Raw genomic sequence first — 21,534 nt, forward strand, 5'->3', positions numbered from 1 at the left:
CTTCACTTTTGTTTTCTTAAATAAACCACTTGTGCTTTACATACCCTTCCTTGTCTGAGCTCCTCATCTTTTGTGAATTCAAGACGTGAACCCAGCAGAGAAAAAAACAATTATCAAGAACTGTAGACTTCTGCAGCAGTACTTTAAAAAGTTCATGGAAAACCTATGCATGGATTTTCAAATTCTTTCTGCACCAAAATGAACTTACAATTCTATTTTCCATGAACTTTTTGAAGCTCCCTCTCAAATAGCACATCATGTTTATCTGTCACACATCAATAGCCATCTGCATGGTTACCATCTTTGGTTACTGTGTATAAAGCTACTATGATAATCAGTGGATTACATCCCATTTTGTGTGTACTAACTCATTTAATTCTCACACAACCTTACTATGTCCCATAAATCAACTATCTCATAACGGGTATTATTACTAATACCATTTTATAATTGAGGAAGTAAAGCCTCAGAGAGAAAATGAGATTTATCTAAAGTCACACAGCAAGAAGTGGTAGTGCAGGATATAAGCAAAGCCTCTGAATCCAAATTTATTCCCATCCCTAGATAGGATGGCACCCTTTCCACAAGGAACCTGTAATTTGATAAAGGTAAGGAAATTATGTAAATATGTAGTATGCACACCAGTACAAGATACACGTTCTGTGAATTTCTTGAGGGAGAAGTGCTAGACACATTCAGTTTGTAGGCATCAGAAACCATGTCAGCAGTCCAACTCTAGATGTATCCAAAGGTATTTCAAGAAGTATGTAGAAAAATACAATTAAACAAGAAGTTTATCTTGGTGCCACAAACTTGAAAATGCATCTGTAGGTTTTCATAACACATATACCCATGAAATTTCTGGAGCTCTGTTGAAGACTAAGAATAATTTCACTTTTAAAGTTTTGAAGGGAGAGAGGAAAAAGAACAAAAAATACAACAGAGACCTATGTGTTCTTCAAAGTCAAAAACATTTTTGTTTCTTTTTAACATTTTTTCATTTAGGAGATTGGCATTGTGGCACAGTGGATAAAGTTACCACCTCTGATGCTGGCATCCCTTATGTGTACCCGTTTGAGTCCCTTCAGCTCCACTTCCTATCCAGCTCTCAGCTAACGGCCTGGGAAAGTACCAGAAGATGATTCAATTACTTGGGTCTCTGTACCCACATGGGAGACCTGGATGAAGCTCCTGGCTCCTAGCTTCCACCTGGCCCAGTCCTGGCTGTGTGGCCATTTAAGGAATGAACCAATGGATGGAAGATCTCTCTCTCTCTCTCTCTCCCTTACCTCTTCCTTTCAAATAAAAAAATAAGTATTTAAAAATGTTTTTAAAAATAAGTAATTTTTAATATTGAAAATGGGAACAAATTTCACATATTTCATATGTACAGTTTTAAAAGCATAATGAGGGCCGGCTCAACAGGCTAATCCTCCACCTGCGGCACTGGCACCCCGGGTTCTAGTCCCAGTCAGGGCGCTGGATTCTGTCCCCGTTGCTCCTCTTCCAGTCCAGCTCTCTGCTGTGGCCCAGGAGTGCAGTGGAGGATGGACCAGGTCCTTGGGCCCTGCACCAGCATAGGAGACCAGCAGAAGCACCTGGCTCCTGGCTTCAGATCGGTGCTGTGTGCCAGCCGCAGTGCGTCGGCCGTGGCGGCCATTGGGGAGTGAACCAACGAAAAGGAAGACCTTTCTCTCTGTCTCTCTCTCTCACTGTCCACTCTGCCTGTCCAAAAAAAAAAAAAAAGCATAATGATACTTCCCACCCTTCCCTCTCCCTCCGTTACTCCCACCCTCCCTACTGCTTCTTTTTATTTTAAGTTTTACAATGGCATACTTTCAACTTACTTTCTAATCACAAGTTTAACCCTCCATTAAATAAAGGATTCAACAAGTAGTAAGTAGAAAAACTACTGTTCCTCTAGAATATAGACAAAGACTATAAACAATAATCAAATCTCAAAATGTCAATTTTCTTCATATATATTTTTTGTACCCTTTATATAAGTTAATATAAATCAGAGAAAACATATTAGTCTTTATATTAGTCTTTTTGGAACTGGCTTATTTCACTAAGCATAATGGTACTCGATTGCATCATTTTTTTTTTTTTTTTACTGCTGGGTAGTATTACATCTTATATATGTAGTACAATTTTTTATCCAGTCATCAGTTGGTGGACATTTGGGTTGATTCCATATCTTAAATATTGTGAATTGAGCTGCTATAAACATGAAAGTATAGATAAGTCTTTCATATGTTGATTTCATTTTCTTTGGGTAAATTCCCAGGAATGGAATGGTTGGATAATATAGTACATCTATTTTCAGATCTCTGAGGAATCTCCATACTGTCTTCCATAGTGTTTGCAGTAGTTACTTTCCTACCAACAGTGCATTAGGGCAACATTTTCTGTACATCCTTACCAGAATTTATTATTTTTTGATTTTTGAATGATAGTTGTTTTAACTAGGGTGAGGTGAAACTTCATTGTGATTTTTATTTGCATCGATGGCTAGGGATCCCAAGCATCTTTTCCTGTGTCTGTTGGCTATTTGTATTCCATCCTTTGAAAAATACCTGTTCACATCCTTAGCCCATTTCTTAATTGGACTGTTTATTTTGTTCTTGAGCTCATTATATATTCTGGATTTAATCTTTTATCAAATGTATAATTGCAAATATTTTCCACCATGCTGTTGGTTGCTTCTTCATTTTGTTGAGTACCGAACTCTTCTTAGCTTAACGTAATACCATTTGTCATTTTGTCTTTCATTGACTACGCTTCTGGGGTCTAATCCATGAATCCTTGCCTATGCCAATGTCTTGAAGTATTTTCCCTGGGTTTTCTTCAAATAATTTGATAGTTTCAGATCATAGGATTAGATCCTTGCTCCATTGTGGGTTTATTTTGTGTAGAGTACAAGGTAGGGATCTTGTTTCACACTTCCTCATACAGAGATCCAATTTGCCCAATACCATTTGTTAAAGACACTGTCCTTTATCTGGGGTTATTGATTTTAGTTCATTTGTCAAAAATCAGTTGGCTGCAGCTGCATAGATTAATTTCTAGGGTCTCCACCTTTGTTCTATTGGTCCATATACCTACCATTGTGCCAGCACCAGGCTGTTTATAACTGTCCCGTAATATGTGTTTCAATCTGGTATTGTGATTCCTCTAACTTTCTTTTTTTATTGTTTAAGATTGCTTTAGCAATTTGAGTTCACTTGTAATTCCATATGAATTTTAAGGCCATTTTTTTCTAGATCTGAGAAGAACATCTTTTGTATTTTGATTAAGATCAGATTGAATCTACAGATGGCTTTGGGTAGTATGGACATTTTGATATTCATTCTTCCAACCCATAACATGGAAGATATTTCCTTTTTTCGATTTCTTCTATTTCTTTCCTTCGTATTTTTAAATTTTGATTGTAGAGATTATTCACCTTCTTCACCTTCTTGGTTAAGTTTATCCAAGACATTTAAAAATGTTTGTAGCTATTTTGAATGGAACTAATCTTACACGTTCTTTCTCAGTCATGGCATTGTTTGTGTGTACACGTTACTGATTTTGGTGTGTTTATTCTATATCCTGCAACTTTGTCAATCTCTCTTTTGAGTTCCAATAATCTTTGTGGATTCCTTTGGTTACCCTATGTATAAGGTCATATCATCTGCAAACAGGAATAATTTGACATCCTCTTTCTCATTTGTATCCTTTTGATTTTTTTTTTTTTTTTTTTTTTTGTCTAATGGCTCTGACTAGAACTTCTGGAACTATACTGACTATACTGTGGACATCCTTGTATGGTTCCAGAACTTACTGGAAATGTTTTCAACTTTTGCCTATTCGATATGATGCTGATTGTCATATATTTCCTTGATTGTGTTCAGATATGTTCTTCTATACCCAACTTGCTTAAGGTTTTTATCATAAAGGATGTTTAATGTTATCAAATTATTTTTCTGTATCTATTGAGATAATCATATGCTTTTATTCTTCAATTTGTTAATGAAAGTTTCACACTTCTTGAATTGCATATGTTTAACTATATCTGCATACCAGGGATAAAATTTCATGTGGTCCAGATGAATGATCTTTTTGATGCATTGCTGGATTGGACTAGGTATTGTTTTGTTGAGTATTTTCATATAAATGTTTATCAGGGATATTGGTTCTCTTTCTTTGTTGTATCTTTTTCAGGTTTTGGAATTAAAGTGATGTTGGCCTCATAGAAAGTATTTGGGAAGATTCTCTCCCTTTCAATTGTTTAGAATAGTTTGAGAAGAGTTGGAATTAGATTTTTTTGAAAGTTTGATAGAATTCAGCAGTGAAGTCATCCAGTCCTCTGCTTTTCTTTGTTGGGAGGGTCTGTTATACTCATCAATTTCCATCTTGGTTATTGGTCTTTTTAGGTTTTCTTCAGGACTCAATTTTGGTAAATTGTATGTGTCCACAAATCTACCCATTTCTTCTAGATTTTCCAGTTTGTTTTTCATATATCTGTTTATAGTAATTTCTGATGATTCTTTTTATTTCTGTGATATCTGTCATACATCTCATTTTTATCTCAGATTTTATTAATCTGTGTCTTCTCCCCACCCCCTTTCTTTGGTTAGTTTAGTCAGTGGATTATCTATTTCATTTATTTTTTTTTCAAAACTCCAGCTCTCCATTTTACTAATCTTTTTATTTATTTGCTTCAATTTTATTTCTTCTTTAATTTTTACTATTTCTTCCCTCCTGCTAATTTGGGGTTTCATTTGTTATTATTTTTCTAAAACCTTGAGATGCACTGTTAGATCATTTGTTTGATGCCTTTTCAATTTCTTGATGTCAGAACTAATTACTATAAATTTCCCTCTTAATATTGCTTTTGCTGTATCCAATAAGTTTTGTTTTGTTGTGTTGTCATTTTCATTCATTTCTAGCAATTTTTTATTTCCATTTTGATTTCACCTATGACCCAGTGTTCATTCAAGAGCATGCTGTTCAGTCTCCATGTCATATAGAATAATCATGGGATTCCAACAGTCACAGGGCACAAGGGATCCACTCTCAGCCCAACAAGCCTCTTTTATCCATAGAGAGAGCCATGGCATTCCTGGAGCCAGCACTCTGTCCTAAAGAGGTTGGTGGTTGCTCTGTGTTAGCAAGTTGAATCTGCACCTTGTTAACATGGTGCTTCCTCTCATCTGCTTTCCTGATGCTTTGATGATGGGAGGACAGGAAAGCAATCTGTTCTTCATTAATGGGGTTAGGGGTGCACCATGACCCCACTAGCATTTCAGGCTGGACTCAGAGTCAATGGAGACTACGAGGTTCACCTTCAGGCAATATCATCAGTGGTATAGGCTTCAGCAGGTTCCTCTCATCTCGTTCCAAGAAGAAGGCATCCTCTCTAGACACCAGCTGTGGAAGTCATTGGCAGTGTCATGCTCACTACTGTGTGACTGTATCATATCTACTGTTCCACAGTGTCTTTCTTCTTTCTGTAGATTTTCCATAGCAAACTTCTCTCCAACTGTCCCCTGGTAATGTGGATCCTCCCCTTTTCTTCTATTATCTTCTATGGTCAAAATCAGCCTGTCCTTTCCTTATTTAGCCATCGTGGATCTCCCAAATGCATTTATTATGTGTCGCTTCACAGACAACTTCTTTCCAAAGATGGAGATACCTTGCCAGCTGGGGTGATTGAGCAATAGGAAACATCTCACCTTGTTCATAATGCAGAATTTTAAAAAACCAAAGTGAGAGTTGGTGTGGCTGGCAGCTTCACAAATGGCCAATTGTAGGATAGAAGGATGCAAGTCAGGTTGGCGAGAGCTCAGAGGACAAGGGAGGTGTGGGATTTTAGAGGAAGAAGCAGAGCCAGATCATGGAAGGTGAGGAGAAGAAATGCTCAAACTTTTAACCTCACAAGTGTTTGGCATATATGTGTATCAACAATGCTAGGATTTTGGAACTAGAATATTCATCACAATTTCAATCTTAAAAAGGAAAACAAACACTCCACTAAAATTACAAGTAATATTAATAAGTAACTCAGGGTAGTGAAAGAAAAATTAGTTTTAGTAAACTACCTCTAAGAAGCTCAATGATGATGGCTTATGGACATTCATTCATTCATTTCCTTATCCTTTATTTCTCTCTCTCTGCAGGCAGAGTTAGACAGTGAGAGAGAGATACAGAGAGAAAGGTGTTCCTTTTCCATTGGTTCACCCCCTAAGTGGCCGCTGCGGCCGGCGCACCGCGCTGATCCAAAGGCAGGAGCCAGGTGCTTCCTCCTGGTCTCCCACACAGGTGCAGGGCCCAAGGACCTGGGCCATCTTCCACTGCACTCCTGGGCCACAGCAGAGAGCTGAACAGGAAGAGGAGCAACCGGGACAGAACTGGCGCCCCAATCGGGACTAGAACCCCGGTGTGCCAGCGCACAGGCGGAGGATTAGCCAAGTGAGCCGCAGCGCCGACCCCCTTTATTTCTCTTAAGTAGAAAAATTTTAATTTATAGTTACAAGTTACTGAGAATAGCAATGGTGGCTTTGTCAGAAATTCTGAATACTGGAAAAATACAGCAATCACAAAGATCTGTCTTACATTCAGCATACAGTCAAACATTGTGTTGACTAGCATGTCACATCCAAATTCTGCAAGTCTGGCTAATTTACTCCGGGGGGAAGGGGATAACAGAGATTTAATCTACTACTTTGATATATTCGGCTCTCCTAAGTACAAGTGCAGATAAAATGAGAAACTTTGAGTGCAAGCATTTTGCATGGTGTTCCAGTCTTCTAAAGGACACATTAAATCATGCTTAACCTCATGACATTTTGGCCTACAAGTGATAAGTTCAAGCTGTCAAAGGTATTATCTGTCCCTAACAGAAGCCACTTGAACAAAACAGTTGTAATCAGGCTGTAAGTATAAATTTTTTAATCACTGATGCAGGAGGGAAAAATGTAACTATTTTTCTACAACCCACTGAGCTATCTAAAAGGAGCTCTAATTCTGGAAGAGATAGAGACAAACACTATTCACAACAAGGGTCTCAGTCTAGATCAGCCTGTCCATTCATGTCTGTATTACCATCACAATCAGTTCAAAATTCCTTCAAGTGTCCTTTTAACTCTCTTCCTCTCCAGAGTGAACTGTGGGCTCAGTTGGCTGGGCAGCTGTTTTGGTAGGGCTTGGAAGAGAGTGTGCTCAGAGCCTGTCTCCAGACCAACTCCCATCCTGTTCTCTTTGTTGGAGATATGCTGCTGCAGATGGAGGCAGGTCCTCCTGTTCCAGTTGAGGGACAGTCTTCTCCACAACTCATGTGCTTTTCCTTTCTCCTTGCACTACCTGATCTCATGCAGGACTACGACTTTGCTCATCTGCTTTGGTCAACTGGGGCTGTCCTCACTTGACATCCTGGAGCTGTTGTAGACATTTCAGTCCTATGATTGTCTTAATGTATCACACCATTGTCAGGATGCTGTGCGGACTTCTCTTGGTGATTGGCTCTCTTGTCTCCACTATACTATTGGGAGGCACACACTTAGATTGCTGCACTTCAGTAGAGACTTCTACTGAGTCACCACCTTAAAGGCTCTGCTTGAGGGCAGATCTTCAGCAATGAGGCCTTCTCCCTACTCGTGTTAGTCTAATCTTACTTAGTTTTCCAAGTATGTGGGATAGCAGAAGAGTTAGCACACCCTCACCCATCCCAACTGCCTTTCAAATTTTCTCTTCCTCAGAACCAGGAGAGTTTCTGAACTTAGAAACTGAGGCTTTGCTGCCTATGTTCAAAATCACTGTAGTGATCAACTTTTCTTTACATGAGGGGACTCAAGATGACGCAGTTAGGTAGTGAAGCCTGATATCTGAGAGCATGGTGAAAAAAATTCAGTAAATTCAGTGAGTTTTGAAAGGGGGGCACTTATCTTGATTGTACACATCATTCCACACATAGAAATGATCTTGATAGGAATTATTAGTGCCATGAAGAAAGTTTCTGCTTTTATTTTAAACCTTGTATTTTACCATCTCTTAGTATAAAGCTTTACATTATGAGTTTTCCAATTAACTATCAGTGCATTATAATGCGCAATTTCTTTGCACAATCCAGCTTTATGTATATAGTTTGTGGAAATGGACATAAAGAGTTTATTTTGGTGTGAAAAATTTAAATCTATACATATGACAAGTCTTCAAAAAGTATATGGAAATGCATATTGTGAAAAATGCTTGAGTTTCAAAAATTTTTGTACTAAAATAAGCATCTCTCTTTTTTTAAACATTTATTTATTTATTTGAAGGTGAGAGGTACAGAGAGAGAGAAAGAGAGAGAGAGAGAGAATTTCATCTGTTGGTTCACTCCCCCAATGGCTAGGGCTGGGACAGATCAAAGCCAGGATCCGGGAACTCCATCTGGGCCTCCTACATGGATGGCAGGGGCCCAAGTAATTGAGCCATCTTCTACTGCTTTCCCAGGTACATCAACAAGAAGCTAGATCAGAATTGGAGCAGCTAAGACTTGAACTAGCACTTACATGGGATGCTAGTCTCGGACATGGTGTCTTAATTGGCTATGCCACAATGCCAACCCCAAAATAAATATCTCTTAATTCTATTTTCCCACGGATATTCTGAAGAACTTTTTTGAGCACACTCATACATGCTAACACATACATACACATACACAAACAGATATAATTTATATGTGTATACTATGTATGTGTGTGTGTGTGTATATATATATATATCTTTGAATACCACAACTAACTCTGAATAGGAGGTTCATTAATGCTCATGTTCCCATCTCTCCATTGATATGAAGGTGATGTGAGCTGCATTCAGGGGCCACTTCTGATTTATGTATAGACCTTTTCTGCAGCTCCCATAGCTACTGACACTTCTGCCCTGTCTCCAGCTGACCTGAACAATGACTCACAAAATGATTCATCCTTAAATAAAAAAGAAAAAAGTATTTTCACAAGCATAAACAGTTGTTAAAGATGACAGAATTATTAAAGAAATTAGTCAATTGCTGATTCTACTTGTGCCCTCAAGCAAAATGCTAAGCTTGTGAAGAGAATGGCTCAGATGCTTTTGGTGTTAGTGTGGACTCTGAATAATGGCTTTTTCTATATCCTATTCCTTATGTGGTTTCTATATCCTGTTCCCTTTTGCTCATAAAGGTCACTAAGTTCACACCAGAAAACCATCCTGTGCTTGCTTATTCCAGAAAATATTATATTAGCACAGTTTTTTTTTTTTAATTATAGAAAACAGTGACAACCTCAAGCCCCTATCTTGTGCAAGTGCAGGAGAGGCAGTGCCCAATTAATAAACATTTCACCTGGCACTTCCTCAATCACCTTGGGTTAACACACAGATAAGCTTTCAGCCCGGGTTAATAAAGATACTTTTTATATTGGCTTTTCAGTAGTTATCACTAATCATATTTTCTATCTTAGATTAAGAAATTAATATTTTCATCATCAGTTTTGTTTCTCTGTCCCAAAGAACATTTAGAGTCATGAGATCATTTCCATGAAGCAAGAATGTGGTGAAATTAATGAAACATCTACATGCAAACCTCAAACAACAACCAACACTCTCAGAACCCAAAAAGGTTCTGAGACATCCTATGCCCTCTTTATTAAACATTATCTAAGTGTAACGATTTTGCTTTATGACACGAGATGTGTATCTCCTTTTTTGCTGAAATTACTAAACCACCTGCTTAGTTGTGGCAAGACATTAGGTACTGTGAACAGTAATTGAGAACTGCTGTATGCAAAAGGTGGTCCCTCAGATGCAGAGGTTAACAGAAGACTTGGCTAATGATTCACTTCATTAAGGAGTTTCAAATGTTGAGAACCAGTCATTGAGTTATTAGGGTAAACTAAGTGAGATGTCACAGGAACTGAACAAGAGCAACACCCATGGAAATGAAGCAGAAGGATTTTAATCATGTGATTTCAGGGAAAGAACTGGCAGCATTTGGCATTTGATTGAGGCGGGGGAGAATATTTGTTTCACAAATTATTAGTTTGAACAGATATTACTTTGCACTCATAGACTACTATAGTCCTCCTGGAGTATGGGTGCCAGTGTGAGAGATTGTTCCCTTGGTTTTATCAAAGCAATTGTTGACCATTGTTCTCTGTGTGGAACACTCAACATTTTCAGAGAAGCAGAACCTATTTGTCTTGATGACACTGGCAACTATTCTCTGCAGGTTTACTGCATTAAAAAAAACAACAAAGTGCTCCCAAACACTGAAGCTCTTTGTATAAAAAATCCAACACATTTTTTTTTTTTTTTTTACTGAAAAACCACCAGTAATGCCTTTACATTTTTTGAATACAAATAAATTATGCAGCACTTTCAGGACAATCAGGCACAGATGGCTTTTCTTTTTCTTGTTGGGATGATTATTTGTGCAAATAATGAAGACAAAGCTCACACCCATTCCCAGTAGATTCCTTGCTGTATACAAGGGGGGCTGGTGTCTGGTTCCCCCTCCTTTCTTCTGGGAGCCACACAGTCATGGACCAGTACAACAATGGTCACTGTATGAAGGGCTCCTCAGTGCAGAGTCTTGGCTTTGTGCACAGCAAACTGCCTGTAGGCTCCCTGCATTGTCTGTAGGCCCGCTGCATTCCTTTTTTCCTGAGAAACCAGTGCCTGATTTTGTCGAAAATAACTAGGGAAGAAACGAGGCGGAATGTATCTTTTAAACACAATTCCCATTTAGTCAGAGAACTGGCAGAAAAGTTGCAAGTGATATCTGATGTCAACCCACAAAATTCTTCAACAGCTTGAGTGTCTCTTATCTCCACAATACTGTCACGAAATCACAACAAATATCATGACCACTGAAGAACAATGCCCTCAGTTGGGGTGGCTTCCGGTGTGACCCACACCAGCAGAACTGTCATGCATCTCTTTATGCATCTCCCCAGAAAGTTCTAAAGTTCTAAAGGAAAAACCTCTTGGGAAGAAAGTGCTGAGTATCAGTGTTGTTCATCCATATATTTAAATCTCTTCAGGTGAAGAGCTGTAAACATGAGGGACTTCTTCGGCTTCATCTGTTTCCTCAGCTTCCTGATTCAGCAAGGCTCTTCACAGTTTCCAAATCGGTCAGTAACTGAAACACTTCATTCTATGCCAACAGGAGGGTATAATACAGTGTTCATCTTTGCCCTTATAGATTTTGAAATAAAACATTGCATTTCATTTGTGAAAGTCCACTAAAAATCTTTATAAGCATTCACTGGATCTCAAACATGTTTAGATTTTCATGCTTATTACTGCTATTAGGTCAGCTGGTCTTTCTGGCTTTTCCTTGTCAAACACCAACAATTATATTCTGTGAATTGCTTAAGAGTGTCTGGGGATGTTATTGCATATAGTTATCAAAAAGCTCATATTCATTCTCTAATCTTAACATAATCTCTTAGAAGGTATTTCTCCAGGGATCTCTTTTTTTTTTTTTTTTAAGTGCCTATGCAAGAAAATTCTGTTTCTTCCTAAGGTTCTATTTGCTCCTATACCATCTTGTATATCAGAAATGGATGTCCAACTAAATACCACATGGTGGTAGCAAATATTTCTAAAACTGACTGAGCTGAACTTGTCCTCACTAAGATGGAGTGTTCTGGACTTTTTTCCTCCTTTACAGCAGGAAGTGTCTTTGGAGACTATCATCAAGTGCAACCTGTCTACAGCCTTATTCCGTGGCTGTCCTGCCCAGCCTTCCTGAACTCTGTCTCCCCATCTGTAGGATTACAAGCCTAGATGATGAGGACAATGTAGAAACCAGTAAGAAAACATGTTTTAAATGCTTACAAGAGGACCAGGTTTGGGGATGAAGAAATATTTAAAACATAGGGGCTTTGTGTGAGATGGACTGTGAGGCCGAACACTCTTGCCACCAGCAGAAAACACTAGTAAAGAAGGGGACCAAGGACCAGGATTTGGATAAAACTCAAATTAATATTTCAGCCTTGACAGTAATAGACAGTCACTCACCCAAAGGCTTCCTGTGATAGACTGGCCAAAAACCATTTCTGATGCACTGTGTATACTTTACAAGTCTAGTTCTTTTTTATTTTATTTATTTTTTATTTTTTTGACAGGCAGAGTGGACAGTGAGAGAGAGACAGAGAGAAAGGTCTTCCTTTTTTTGCCGTTGGTTCACCCTCCAATGGCCGCTGCGGCCGGCGCGCTGCGGCTGGCGCATCGCGCTGATCCGATGGCAGGAGCCAGGTGCTTCTCCTGGTCTCCCATGGGGTGTAGGGCCCAAGCACTTGGGCCATCCTCCACTGCACTCCCTGGCCACAGCAGAGAGCTGGCCTGGAAGGGGGGCAACCGGGACAGAATCCGGAGCCTCGACCGGGACTAGAGCCCGGTGTGCCGGCGCCGCAAGGTGGAGGATTAGCCTAGTGAGCCACGGCGCCGGCCAACAAGTCTAGTTCTAAAAGTTACAAAATTATTTCAGGAACTCCCCTCCTTCCTACTAGGCATGTGAAAGGGTATTTCAAAAAGTATGTCGAAAAACTGAATTAAAATATAGTTATTTTGTTGCAAAAAAATTGAAATTGAAGCAGTTTTGTCATCATACATATTTTTCATGAAACAGTGCATGCCTGATTTTTTTTAAAAAATCTATGCATGAATTTCTATGTATAAATTTCAAAAACCTGTGCCAAAATAAATTTAAGTTCAATTTTCCATTGACTTTTTGAAGGCCCCTTGTATAGGTGGATTTTTCCTATACTTTAAAATTCATGCATTTTATTATTTATTTATCCATTAGTTATCTCCTTACTCCCCAAATAGGTTTCTAGCCATAATTCACCCTTGAAGTTCTTAGAGTTATGTTTATAATGTTGTGCATTCACTTCATGGTTTTTAGATGGAGCTATTGCAGGAGGTGGAAGAAGTGTTAAATCATGAATAATGGGGCCGACACCGTGGCACAGTAGGTTAATCCTAGGCCTGCAGTGCTGGCAACCCATATGGACGCCAGTTCTAGTCCCGGCTGCTCCTCTTCCAATCCAGTTCTCTGCTGTAGCCTGGGGAAGCCGTAGAGAATAGGTCAAGTGCTGCCCTTGCACCTGCATGGGAGAGTGGGAGGAAGTACCTGGCTCCTGGCTTCAGGTCGGCACAGCTCCGGCCATTGCAGCCATTTGGGGAGTGAACCAATAGAAAGAAGATCTATCTGTTTCTCCCTCTCACTGTCTGTAACTCTACCTCTCAAATAAATAAATAAAATCTTTAAAAAATCATGAATAATAATATTGTACAACTTTGTCAGACCATGAGCACATCTGACTTACTTTTGGAGAAAAACTTACATTTACCTTGCTGCTGCAGCTTCCTAAATTATACCTATCATGAGAGAATATAAAATCTTATCCATTTTTCTCAGATACTGTCATAATGTATTATTTTTTCTGTTCCTTTACATTGTGCTCTGTCACGGATGTAACCCTTGGGTGGCCTCTATATCTGGTAAGATTGGTGTGACAGAGGCTGTAAGGAGACCCTGACATCCAAGGGTCCTACAGCATATGCCTCGGAACCCTGCACACAATCTTGGAGAACGTGATGGATGTATGTTAGTCATGGTGATGATGCTATCATTAATGCACCATTCATTGCTCCCTGGCTCTAAGAATCATCTCCACATTTTCTATGCTTTGTATTTTCAGACCCCTTGGCCCTTTTTTCTCCCATGAATTCTCCTTAATACCCAACAGGCACAGAGCTTGTCTAGTTAAGCAGGCCTGGTAGAGCTAACAACCAGGCTGGAGCTGACTAGGAGCTCTAATGGAGGAGATAGAAAATGGCTGTACATTTGTAGGCACCTGTGCTTCAAACTGTCAGAAACACAAGATGTATGACAGCTCTGATGGCTTCCGTACCCAGAGCTTCCTGTTCCAGACCTGAGGCTCCACCCTCGTGGCAAACCAGTTTGTGTCACACAGTGTCTCCTGCAGTGGTGCAAAAAGTGGTAGGGAAGCTTTGCTCTGCCAAGAGCCATTTGGATATTTATAATATCACGTACAGGCCATACAAAATTATAAACTTAAAAATTAGCCTGCTGGGGGCCAGAGCTGTGGCATGGGTAGGTTAAGCATCTGCCTGCAGCACTGGCACCCCATAAGAGCACCAGTTCCAGTTCCAGATGCTCCACTGTCGATCAAGCTCCCTGATGATGGCCTGGGAAAGCAGCAGAAGATAGCCCAAGTGCTTGGGCCCCTGCACCCATGTGGGAGACCTGGAAGGAGCTCCTGGTTCCTGGCTTCAGATCAGCCCAGTCCAGCCATTGCAGCCATCTGGGGAGTGAACCAGCAGGTGAAAGACATTTCTCTGTATCTCTCTCTCTCTGTATGTAACTAACTCAAGTAAGTAAATAAAAACTATAAATATAAATATTTTAAAAATTAGCCTATTGTAGATTTGTTGACTTTGGAGTCCCAACTTCAGTTGCCTTGGCAGAGCCAGACCAGCTAATATGTGGCCGTGGGCCAGATGTTCCCTACCCTCGCTAGAGCTACATGAATTTCCTCACTTTTCCCATACTTCCCCTGTAGGAAGGGTCCTTCCTCAGCCCACAGAGGCCCTCAGCACACGTTCATGGGGCCCAGGCCTTGCTTGTGGATGTGAGCATCCAGCACTCTGCCCACACACTTCTCTCAGGCGACTTCCAGCTGGTGAGATTTCAGCGAAGCCCAGGAGAGAGTTCAGCATCAATTTTTGACATTTCCCTAAATCACAAGAAACCAGATTTCTTTCTTTATATTTAGTTATTAAAATAAGTGAATTTGGGGGCTGGCATTGTGGTATATCAGGTGAAGCTGTCACCAGTGACACCAACATCCCATATGGTACCAGTTCCTGTCCCAGCTGCTCCAATTCGAATCCAGTACCCTGCTAATGGCCTGGGAAAGCAGTGGAAGATAGCCAAAGCAACTTGGGCTCCTTACATGCACATGAGAGACCCAGAAGAAGCCCCAGGCTCCTGGCTTCCCTGTCTCAGTCCAGGGCCATTTGGAGAGTAGATGATCAGAAGCATGTTATAAATGAATGTCACATAGTAAAGTCATAACAATGTGGATTACAGAATGGGCATTTGGGACAGCTGCATACCAGTGGAGCGCCTGGGTTCAAGCTCTTCCCTGCTTTTGCACACTCTAGAGGCAGCAGGTGACGGCTGAAGTAGTTGGGTCCTTGCTATCCATATCAAGTTCCTGACCCAACCCTATCTGTTGTGGGATTTGGGGGAGTAAAACAGATGGGAGAGCTGTGTCTGCTTCTCTCTCTCTCTCTCTCTCTCTCTCTCTCTCTCTGTATGCCTTTCAAATAAATAAAATGAATAATTAAAAAAGTGGGTTACAATAGGACAATAACCCCCCCCCCAAATTCTCAACAGGATTGTGAAATTAATCTCTTTAGAGTCATCTTTTCAGGGAGATATATCTAATATAATTTTTCTGCTTGTCATTTTTCTCTATGTCACAGTTTAGATCTTAATGTTTTAGACATTCAGTAGTAGTAAATCAAAAATAATAGGCAAAAGTAGGAAATTATAGTATTCCATTTTACTGCCATATAAGAAAACTTTTGACTCTATTGAGCAGCTGAGTGTTTCTTTCTTTAGAGCATTTCTTGTTTCTGAAAGCAATGATTTGATGTTATTTATTTTGAACTCTACTTCTGTTTAATTCTTCAAATTTTTCTTGGTTCAAATACAATTATAATTGCAAGAACACATTTGCAAATTTCATCAATGCATGCAAAAACACCACTTTATTAAGGTTTATTACGCTGTCATTTCAACAGTGTGGTCAGTTACAGACATGTACATGTTTCTTGTCTGGAGACCTCATCTTAACCTGAAAATGCTAAACTACCATGGAGAATACTAGAATAATGGCTCTGATTTTGGAGTAAGGAATGTGTATTTTATTATTGAGTGACATGTCAAATTCTATAAACTATATATATACACCAACTATACTAAAATTCTTACTAAAATGTAAAAAGCAAATATATTTATTTATACATATGTTTGAGATTAATTACATTCTAATATTCCCAGTTTTCACAGGTATGCATTTTAACAATTAGAAGTCATTTTTGATCTTTAACTGAAAAGTTGGGTCTTCCACATAAAGAAAAGAAAAAAAAAACACTTGTTTCTTATTTAAGTTTATTAACTTGTTTGGGACATGGGTTCATCACTTACTGAAATGGAAGAACTAATTTTTCAGTGTCTTCAAAGTATAATGAATGGAGACATCACTAAAAGTCTATTTGGGAGCTAGTGTTGTGGCCTAGCAGGTAAAGCTGCTGACTGCAGTGCCAGCATCCCATTTGGACACCAGTTCAAGTTCCGGCTGCTCCACTTCCAATCTAGCTCTCTGCTATGTCCTAAGAAATTAGCAGAAGATGGCCCAATTCCTTGGACCCCAGCACCCACATGGGAGACCTGGAAAGAAACTAAAGGCTTCTGGATTCAGATAGCCCCAGCTTTGGCTATTGCGGCCACTTGGGGAGTGGCCCAGCAGGTGGATGATCTCTCTTTCTCTGCCTTTCAAAATAAATAAATAAATATTTTTTTAAAAAATAAAGAAGTCTAATTGGATCTCTTAAAATGTGTCAGATGAAACTCAGTGAGTTACCTCCCTCCAATCCCATCCTTCCTGCTATGGCCTTAGTAACTACCACAGATGTTTCAATGCATTTTCCCAACACATCTAAGCAACGTCCTGGGATGCTGAATTTGAAGATTGCTTATTATCTACACGTTAATTTTTAGCTCTGAGATCTTTACATTGTACTGTAAAGAGGCAATAAAGTGTGTGACATAGGGTCATTTATTTGTTGATTTAATTATTTATGTTCAAAACACTAGTTTAGTCACTCTTCCACAGACTATTCTAAATCTAATAAAGGATATTAAAACACGAGAAACATAATCTACAGACATTAAAAATCTCTCCCAACTTAGAATTATTTTGATGAATGGTGCAGGCTACCATAAAGCATAAAATATCAAAACCAATTAAGAAAACCAAAAACTATGACTTTGTAATCAACTCAGTTGATAGCTACCTAAAGTAATAAAATAAGATTATTTTTCTAACTTCATTCATGTAAAATAAATTTTAATAAGATTGATGCTTTTCATCATGATTTACAAGATTGTGAGCTAAGAATAAAAATGATCTTCTCTATGATGGAGGATACCCATAGTTACAGATTTTGACCCAAAATATGATTTGACATCAAAAAGACCTACGGCTTGAGATAAAAACAAGTGGTTTTCAACAGGATAATATATTAATCTATTATAATTTGCAATGCACTAAATGTTCTCAAATATTGAAAACACCAAGGAAACCAACCAGGAGGAAAAGAAAAGCACAAATAACAAGAAAGAAGGTAACAAGGACAAATAAAATTTTTGTTTATGGTGCACATTTTGCATCTATGCATATATGCCCATAGATAGTGTAAATTCAATCACCTGAGAATTTATTCAAAGAAAATTCACCTTAGTTTTTGCTTGAAAATCAGTTTTTGCAGAAAAAGTGATACCTTGTCACTGTGTATATGGTGTTTTAAAGTACTCTATTATTAACACAACATGTTAACAGTTTTCTACACATGTAAAGCAAACACACTCCTCACAAGATAAGTTTACAAATATAAATATATATAAATAGGGCATAAACAAATTATTATATGCTTATTCTCCTGTAGATACTAAAGAGAGAGTCAGTTTTGATGAGAAATACACTGAAAGTTGTAGTTAAACATAATAAAACTTTTTAGAGTGCTTCTTTATTCTGCTACCTTCTTTTCCAAAAAAGAGATAATTATATAATCTGGGACAAAAAAAAATGTATACTTATGATAGAAAAAAATTCAAGTAAACAACAGTTGTGGCAGATTCTAAGACCCTCAGTAAACATTCAATCGTTGGAAAGATGATCCAGAATTCAAACACTGTCGTCATAAGGTGTGACTTGTCCCCAGGCTACGAGGATAACACCAAGAGAGGCCCAGCAGGACCAGGGTGCCAAGGTGACCAATTGATTCCTGCCAAATACATCCTCAGAGTTTAAAATGGGAACAATTATGCTTATTTGGAATTTTATTTCCTTCTGCAAAATACCAATCAGTTATAATTATTTTGTTAAATGGGATTCAGTCAGGATTAATAAGAGGAAAAGGGCAGACTTACCGTCTCTGCGATTAAGCCTCGCAAACCCAGCGCCATGGCTACTGGACAGCTCTGAAGAGCTGCTGAAGGAGGCCTGGGGCAGGGAGGATGCCAGCGGTGCATCACAGTCACCTGTCAGGGACACAAGATGGAGTTAACAAATAGACCATAGCTGGAGGGAAATAAAAGCTAAAAAAAAATCCTAGGACCCAGGACAACCATCTCTGTTAACTTTAAAAATTTTTTTAAATATTTGTGTTGTAGTATATAATTGACAAAGTAAAGGTCCTGAACACTTACTCAAATTTTTTGAAAAAGTATACAAAAGTCTATTATTTTTCTTTTTTTTTAACTTTTATTTAATGAATATAAATTTCCAAAGTACGATTTATGGATTACAATGGCTTCCCCCACATACTGTCCCTCCCACCCGCAACCCTCCCCTTTCCCACTCCCTCTCCCCTTCCATTCACATCAAGATTCATTTTCGATTATCTTAATATACAGAAGATCAGCTTAGTATACCTTAAGTAAGGATTTCAACAGTTTGCTCCCACACAGAAACATAAAGTGAAAAATAATAGATGATTTTTTTTAAATGATGATGAAATCAGATCAGACCTATTGTCATGTTTAATCCCAGTGAGAGTCAAGTTGGGAGTTGATAATTTCTTTTTTTTTTTTTTTTTTTTACAGAGGATCAATTTAGTATACATTAAGTAAAGATTTCAACAGTTTGCGCCCCCATAGAAACACAAAGTGAAATATATTGTTTGAGTACTCGTTATAGCATTAAATCTCAATGCACAACACATTAAGGACAGAGATCCTACATGAGGAGTAAGTGCACAGTGACTCCTGTTGTTGACTTTACCAATTGACACTCCTGTCTATGGCATCAGTAATCTCCCTATGCTCCAGTCATGAGTTTCCAAGGCTATGGAAGCCCTCTGAGTTCTCCGATTTCTTATCTTGTTTAGACAAGGTCATAGTCAAAGTGGAGGTTCTCTCCTCCCTTCAGAGAAAGGTACCTCCTTCTTTGAAGACCTGTTCTTTCCACTGGGATCTCACTCGCAGAGATCTTTTGCCAGGGTGTCTTGGCTTTCCATGCCTGAAATACTCTCATGAGCTTTTCAGCCAGATCCGAATGCCTTTAGGGCTGATTCTGAGGCCAGAGTGCTATTTAGGACATCTGCCATTCTATGAGTCTGCTGAGTATCTCACTTCCCATGTTGGATCACTCTCCCCTTTATTTATTCTATCTGTTAGTGTTAGCAGGTACTAGACTTGTTTATGTGCTCTCTTTGACTCTTAGTCCTTTCATTATGATCAATTGTGAACTGAAATTGATCACTTGGACTAGTGAGATGGCATTGGTACATGCCACCTTGATGGGATTGAATTGGAATCCCCTGGTATGTTTCTAACTCTACCATTTGGGGCAAGTCAGCTTGAGCATGTCCCAAATTATACATCTCTTCCCTCTCTTATTCCCACTCTTATGTTTAACAGGGATCACATTTCAGTTACTTTTCAACACTTAAGAATAACTGTGTATTAATTACAGAATTAAACCAGTCATATTAAGTAGAACAGACAAAAAAACTACTAAGAGGGATAATGTATTAAGTTGTTCATTAACAGTCAGGGCTATGCTGATCAAGTCACCGTTTCCCATAGTGTCCATTTCACTTCAGGAGGTTTCCTTTTTGGTGTTCAGTCAGTCTATTATTTTTCACAAATGCAATTATCTGTGCCACTTCTTCCATAAGAAAGATATAAAATAGAGCTGTTAGCCTTCAAAACCCCTCATGTATAACATTTTCTTAATCCTACCACGTGGCTGGGTGTGCTACCAACCCAAGACCTCTTTAAAGTTGATGCTTGCAAACATGCATAGGCACTATGTGTTCAGTGTCTAAGCCTTGCTTGTGGTTAGAAATTTATATGTGCATCCCTGCACAGAACCCGCAGGAGCAAAGACAGCGGGAGTCTCTGCCAGGTGTTCAGATTACAGTTACAGCTGGCATCTCTGCCAGGTGTTCAGACTAGCATTAACTGTGTAAAGAAAGACAGGGCCCAGGAAAGGAAACACCTACAATGGTACACTAGCAAAACCTCACTCTGCAGTCCTCTGCATAGAGTGTATTTGAAAGATACTTGCTTAGAGTATGTGCACTCCTCCTTTTTAGCTGATATCTCTAGTGATTTTTCAACTCTGAGTCTCCAGCATGTTTTTCTCACTTTGAGACAATCCTCTTACTTGTGTTCAGGCATAAAAAAATGTCTGGGGGTTTAGGAGTGTCTAATCCAGATTACCTTACTATGTAACAATCAGGACACACAGGTCCCCAATGCTCCCAGAATCCACCACCTCCAAACCTGGGGAATGCTGGGACTATTTCCACTTTGGGTAGCTTTCCCTGGAGTGTTTTTTAGGTCCTACTGTGCCCTTAAATCCAATCCTGTAATCATTTTATCTAGAGGTATTCCACAGGTTTTCTCATAAGAAAATTGACATTTTCTAACAAGGAAATTGAGCTTTTAATTTTAAACACAGGCTTTCTGTCATATGTTGTGGTATTTCTATGAAAGATGAATATTCACTCCAAAGTGTGCTGGGGCATACCAACCATTGTCCCCTGCGTCTGAGAGGTCTAGGGTAAACTTTGGCCACGCCCCTTCTTCCCTTCTATTCTGGGAACAAGAGGAAACCTCCAGGAGGTCTAACATGGGGAGACTTGTCCCACTTCTGGGCAAGGATGCTTGTTTTAAAGTGGGGATCACTCTTCTCTGGGAGAAGATTTTGGTTGCATGGGGCTCCTTAGAGGACACTCTAAGAGAGTGACCCTCCAACATGTGGACCCATCTACCAGATCTGTGAGCTCTGAAATTTCTCACATGTTTCCTGACTCCCTCTGGCTTGTCTCTTAAAAAACTTATGCAAGTTGGGCCTAAAGGGGGAGGTAAGGCCAAGAAATGGCCAAGAAGTTGGCACTTTTGCTCTCAAAATTCTCTAGGACCTTAATAACTTTACAGAGAGAAATGGCAAATGGTCAGAGGTTCCCTACCTCCAAGCCTTTGTCTTCCTCCAAGGTCATCTTTCCTCATTCTAAGTCTTCAGGCAGGAGAAAGGCCTGCAGCCTCCTCTGCCGTTCCTTTCCTCCACTCTTCTTCCCTCTTAGGAATGCTGTCGCTTCAGGAATACGACCTTTTACCTGCCCAGTCCCCCTTCCCCCAGTCCCCCTCCCCTCAGCAGAAGCCTTGACTCTGCCTCTCCCCTGGCTTCCTGGCCCCTC

General features: G+C 39.3%; 1 protein-coding gene across 1 annotated transcript in view; it reads right to left on the reverse strand.

The window, feature by feature from the left end:
- The window catches only part of CNTNAP3 (contactin associated protein family member 3), a 247,828-nt gene that overhangs the window by 199,531 nt on the left and 26,763 nt on the right, over nt 1–21,534 (reverse strand). Inside the window, exon 2 of the mRNA XM_089305409.1 lies at nt 18,257–18,367. Coding sequence (XP_089161535.1) covers nt 18,257–18,367 — 111 coding nt within the window. The remainder of the gene's footprint in view (nt 1–18,256; nt 18,368–21,534) is intronic.

This window comes from Oryctolagus cuniculus, chromosome 10, assembly GCF_051225735.1.
Source record: "Oryctolagus cuniculus isolate XC-2025 breed Fujian yellow rabbit chromosome 10, ASM5122573v1, whole genome shotgun sequence".
Classification (NCBI taxonomy): domain Eukaryota; kingdom Metazoa; phylum Chordata; class Mammalia; order Lagomorpha; family Leporidae; genus Oryctolagus; species Oryctolagus cuniculus.